The 5,753-nt window shown below is 38.0% G+C and overlaps 1 protein-coding gene across 1 annotated transcript; it reads left to right on the top strand.

Annotated features, from left to right (window-relative positions):
* Positions 1–299: 299 nt before the first annotated feature.
* LOC140239613 (trace amine-associated receptor 9-like) lies at positions 300–1,235 on the top strand. The gene has a single exon (XM_072319444.1). The coding sequence runs from the start codon at positions 300–302 to the stop codon at positions 1,233–1,235; it is 936 nt and encodes a 311-aa protein (XP_072175545.1).
* The last annotated feature ends 4,518 nt before the right edge of the window (positions 1,236–5,753 follow it).

Genomic DNA, 5,753 nt, shown 5'->3' with positions numbered 1-5,753 from the left:
CTGTTATCAACTACATTGAAGACATCAATGGCAATTTGACGACACATACGCAACCTTTGGACAATGGTTCAATTTCTACTCAGTTCGAAAAGAGTCATTTGAAAATCGAAACATTCCCACCAAGGGATTTTAACAATTTTGAAAGCAACCGTAAAAATATGACAGAAATCTAAACAGAGATTGCAGAGACTGGTACGCCGAATTTTACGGCGCAAACTGAGGAAAAACCTGCAGTCCCCCAGCCGCTTTGGAAGTGGCAGTCAGTCACATGGACATGGGTGACTATTCTACAACTAGCAATGTCCATGCTGGGAATAGTAGGTAACCTGACCGTAATCCTGGTGGTATTCCAAAGGCGCCACAATTGCCGGTCGACTGATGCACTGATCGGTGCTCTTGCCTCTGCGGACTTCCTGACTTCAGTGTTCATTGTTCCCCTGCCGACGCCACTCAGGATTCCTGGAACGTGGCTAGGGAACGTCTACTGCAAGGTAGTTTACACATCCATGCTCATGTGGGTTTCAGTGGATGCCTCCATCTTCATTCTGACCTTGATTCCAATAGAGAGATACATTGCGATTGCCCATCCTCTTCATTTCAAGCGTCTTGTAACACGACAGAGGGTTGGGAAAGTTGTTGCCCTGACCTGGATGATCGCGTTTTTGGTAAACGTTTTCTTATTCTTTGTGGCTGGTGCTAAAGACGACGAGTGCACAGCGACATTTCATTCACGGCTTTCCCAGGTCACCTCAGGTTGTATGCTTTTCCTCGTTCAGTTTCTCATACCAGCCTTCATCATGCTTGTAGCCCAAGGTCTCACCGCACTGGTGCTCCATCGACAGTCACGCCGGAGGTTGGGAGAAGATTCACATTGCAATAAGTTAAACCCGTCAGCGAAGCACCTTGTGGCTAGGAAAAGTGTTCTCAAGATTCTGTTCCTTGTTGTTGCGGTTTTTCTAATCTCGTGGACACCAACGCAGACGGGATATCTCTTGTACAACCTTCATGTTCTGCCGGAGACCTACTTGTACAGCCCACTAAATTCAGCTCTAGTTATCCTAGCCTTCTGTAATTCGTGCGCAAACCCAGTCATTTACACGATTCGGAATCCTGAATTCCGCAAGGCGATAGGAGAATTGCTCAAATCAACGGCCAACTCAACGAGAAGAACGGCTTTGTTCAGCGATAAAGTAACATGTGATACAGATTCGACAATCTACGATGTCCCTGTCTAAGAAGTTTTTTCGACATTTTGGCCTTCATGTTGCATCGCAGTACACGAGAAGAGTTGTAAATATTACGTTGTCTGCCGACTGAAGTGTAGTGTTATTATATAATTGCTCCGATCAACATCCTCTAGGTGCACAATATAATATGTATAGCACGTGTGGTTTGTTTGACCGATTTTTATTTGGATACATTTTTCGTGATCATGTAAAGCGCTGTTCATTTTTCTTTGCAACAATTGGGTAATAATTTCAAAGCGCATCAGCAAAGCGCTACAGAGTGTCTCTTGTTTGGTTATAGATGCAGATAAAATAAAAATGACAGAAAAGAAGGATTCAAAGAGAGGAAAGTTGCTTATCACTTCACTGCAACATCATGTTTTGCTTGCCTGACTCTGACCGATAATGAAAGTATAACAAATCACCCGAATTTTAGGCACTTTGAAGTATGGACATTTAATCATAGGTTTCAAGACATGTCTTGGTAAAATTATCCTCTCAGCATTTTCTGGTACCCTTTTCACTTGGATCTGCGTCATTGAAAAACAGGCAATGTTTAGAAGACTGCAAAATCTCACATGCGCAACATTATTTATATATATATATATATATTTTTTTTTTTTTTTTTGGTCAATGCTAGACAATGTGTTGTCATGGTAACAATATTTTTAATGAAAATTATACAAATTGATTATCAGCTTATTTAGCCAACTCCCTCAATTTTGAGTATCTGATTCAGAATCTTACACACAGGATCATCATGATTTTCCTTGATTTGCAAAGGATTTTTTTTTTTATGTTTCAGCAATGTGTTGCCATGGTGACCTTTTTTACGTAAAAGGTATAAAATGTATTGTGGATTGAATTATCTCCAACAGTTGTTGAGCATTTGATCTGAAATTTGGCACATGTTACCGCTGTAGTGGGCTGATGTATCAATATATACATGTACGTGTATGTATATATTTTTTTTATTTCTTTTATTTCGTATTACTTTTTGATGTTAGATCGTTGTTTTTTTCTTAAAATAGAATTATGTTTGCAGAAAATATGATAAGGAACATTTTTTTTTTTTGGGGGGGGGGGGGTTAATGTACAAAATATTGTATTGTGTTGCTTGTATATTTACAGCAATTAAACGCAATTACCCTTAGGGCTGCTATGTATCATTCTTGTTATGATGAAATAGAGCAATATCTATATCTACCTATTGCGATTATATTTGCATTCTCCCATATAAACAAAATGTGCTTATTTGCTTTATACAAATACGCATAATTTATATTTAAGACATGCCGAAGTCATTTATATTCTTAGATGTTTATCAACAAATACTTGAATTCACTGAGGCTCAGAACTTTTCAATAAGTGTGTCATATTTTGTTATTACTCATTTGGATCTTTTAATTTAAATAATTGGCTCATATCATGTTTTGCGTAGACTTCACTTAAGTGTCTTTAAGTGTAAATGTTTTTGTGGAGTTTATTTAAAAGTCATGAGTCAACCAAGGATCGTTATTAAAAACAGCAACTGTTCAAAACTGGAAAATATAACATCAGCCTCAGTTGGAGAAACCTGTAGATTGTGTAATACTTATTCGCAGATGGCAAAAACGATACCCCAAACAAACATTCATATAACACATAATCAAAACGTGCAAAGGAGTAACTGGTCGAAGACATCTAATAAAGGTATTATGCCCCAGAGAGTATCGACAAGAATGACCTACCTTCAATTTACATCAATTTGATTTAATCCGATTGTTGATTTCTGAGAGGCAGATTTGATTTAGCGCCAAACAACACGTACACGGACTACAAGACCATCGTGAATCAGCACATCTTGAATGTTTAATCCTAGACTAATCGGTGTTTGAGAGAAAAGAACCAAAGCGTCAAAATTGTAAAATAAAAATTAAACTCAAAAGAAGCAAAGCGTTGGTAATGAAAAAAAAAAAATTGTTAGCTGCTGTTCCTTGAATTCTGATCTTAATTGCTTGTAAAAATGTTTTTCTTTTCCCCTGCTATTGTGAAAGGCACAACCTTGTGGATATTTTGGATATTTTTTTAGTTAAAAGTAAAAGTTCGAGATTTCTTGAGGGAACATCTGACACGCAAACGTAACTTTAATTTGTCATTCCTCACACTCCATCAAGATTCCACTTGGATAAGATGATTTCTTGCACTATTTAATGTTCCAAGTAGAATTGCTTTATACCTTAATGGTTATTTTAGCGTACATTAGCACTTCTTAAATAACTTTTTGATTTTCCTTTATACTGAATGATTTTTTGATCCACCGAATTTCATACAGGAGAAAAAGGGCATGAAATATAATTGATCACTTTAAGAAATGAATGACATTTACATAAAGACGATGTGATGCGCCTTGAACAAGGCTGGTACCAATAAAGAGGTCCGCAGCAAGTTATCGCTCTCAGATCAAGACATGGCTTCCCAATCGTGGTCTTTTGCAACATTGTTTTGATGGTTTGGGTGCGATCTGCCAGGAATGGAGCGGAACATTTTGATTGTCATGATGTGGTGATTGGGTTGAGTCGTGACAGACGATTAACTCACATAAAACAAGAACATCATGTTTTATGCCTGATAAACCTATTGATATATTCTTGTGTGTGTTTTGTCTGGTTTCGCTTATACCATATACTTATCATGCAGATAAATTTGACAAGCATATGAAATGTCACGCTACAAGATTGGTAATACAATCAGCTTTACAGTACTATGGTGCAAGAGTAAGTTTGTTCTTGCGTGCGGCGCTATAATGTTTGTGGAGTCTGTGTATGTGTGTGTGTGTGCGCGCGCGCATATGTGCGTGTGCAGGTTTGTAAGTCAAAAGGAAATACGTCTTGATATGATTGACGTACGGTATCATTGGCTGAATTGAACACATTCACTGCTCACGCGCATCATTAGACGACGACTACTGTATATTTAAGCTTAAAGACATGCAGCTCCAACACATCATTTCAACGAAATGCGGAAGTACGTGACCTGCTGGTAGGGTTACTGATAATCTGTGCTACGGTGTCAGCTGCTTCGGGTAAGGTTTGGTCGTTGATTTGCTCAAGTCTGCAATAGAATACCAACTTTAATCAGGAACGGTATTGGTTATCTTATAATTAGCCTGTTTCAATACCTTAAGAAATACACCATACTCACTAAAATGCTTTGCAAGAAAGGAACTAAGCAAATCAACTCTAAACGAATTCTTCTATAATGTTCTACAACCTGGCAGTCAGTCCGCAGCACGTATGCTAATGAGCCGATCCGGCAAGATTTATTCAGCACTCTCGTTGACGATCTTTGCGTTCGAAAGGTGTCTCGTCGTGCGAGATTTTGCGAGACTTTGATAGGGCTATGGTTTTCACAGTGTAGCGACTTGTACATACATTCGTCATGGCTACAAGTCACGGTAAATTGTTTTCCAGATTTTGATCTTTATTTTGATACTAAATTTGCCTATAACATCGGATCTTATCATGACTATATAATCAGTTGAATTTGCGTAAATTTTACCTGCTTTTCACGGAAGATTTTGTCATCTAAAGTTCTTTTTTGGTTCCTGACCGGATTAAGAAACTGTTGTTTCTGATTTTGGCTTTTTCGTAGAGAGGAAACTTAGATACTCATCATATATTGGAGTCAAGGAGACGCAAGCATGATTTATACTAGTTTTTCCGTTTTGAAATGTCTGTAAAATTCACTCCTAAGCCAGAAGTATGCTCCGCACAAAGTGTACAGTGGTGCGAAAGAACTCTCTCATTGGACAGTGCGTGCGTTCAGCGCTTGAACTACACGCGTGCCAAGAAACCGCAAGTGGCATGAAACCGTTATGTAGCAGCGTAATGACGTAATGCAAGCGCTGAGTGCAGGCGCTGTCCAATGAGAGAGCTTACTCTTGAGATTGCACGGTTTCAAGCTGATCAGCACTGACATCGATGTATATTTTACTGGTTCCTGACCGGATTAAGCAACAAATTGTCAAGATATTTACATGGATACAAAGATTAGGAGATGGACTACCAAATAAAGCATTTTCATTGAGACGCAAGGTGAATTTGGTATTTTTTGACGTCTTGAAAGTATACTGCACGAATTACTTTTTTCATCATTTTTCAAGCTCAAATTACGCTATGAAATTTTTCATTTACAATAATTTGAGTAAATGACGATAGTTTACATATTTTCCTTGAATTTGATACCAAATTTGTGAACATAAGGTGTATTTTTGTAGCCGAAAGCCCAAGGACAAAATCCCCTTACGCAGCTCATTACGTATGCAAGCCTAAAGCGGGCTTGCATACGAGTTGAATAAATACGAGCGAATTATCGGGTGCTGCGGACTGACTGCTGGTTGTAGAGTATCGTTAATCAAGTTAATATCTTTAATATCTAGACTAACGTTGGAAAATTGCTGATCACTAAATCATTTTCAATTTCAATTTCAATATCACAATTTCATTTCAGTTTTAGGGTGTAGCTGAAGAAGAGGTAGTAAATTAT

Source organism: Diadema setosum, chromosome 16 (assembly GCF_964275005.1).
Source record: "Diadema setosum chromosome 16, eeDiaSeto1, whole genome shotgun sequence".
NCBI lineage: Eukaryota > Metazoa > Echinodermata > Echinoidea > Diadematoida > Diadematidae > Diadema > Diadema setosum.
Note: the sequence above shows the minus strand (reverse complement) of the source record. Positions and strands in the feature narration are given on the sequence as shown.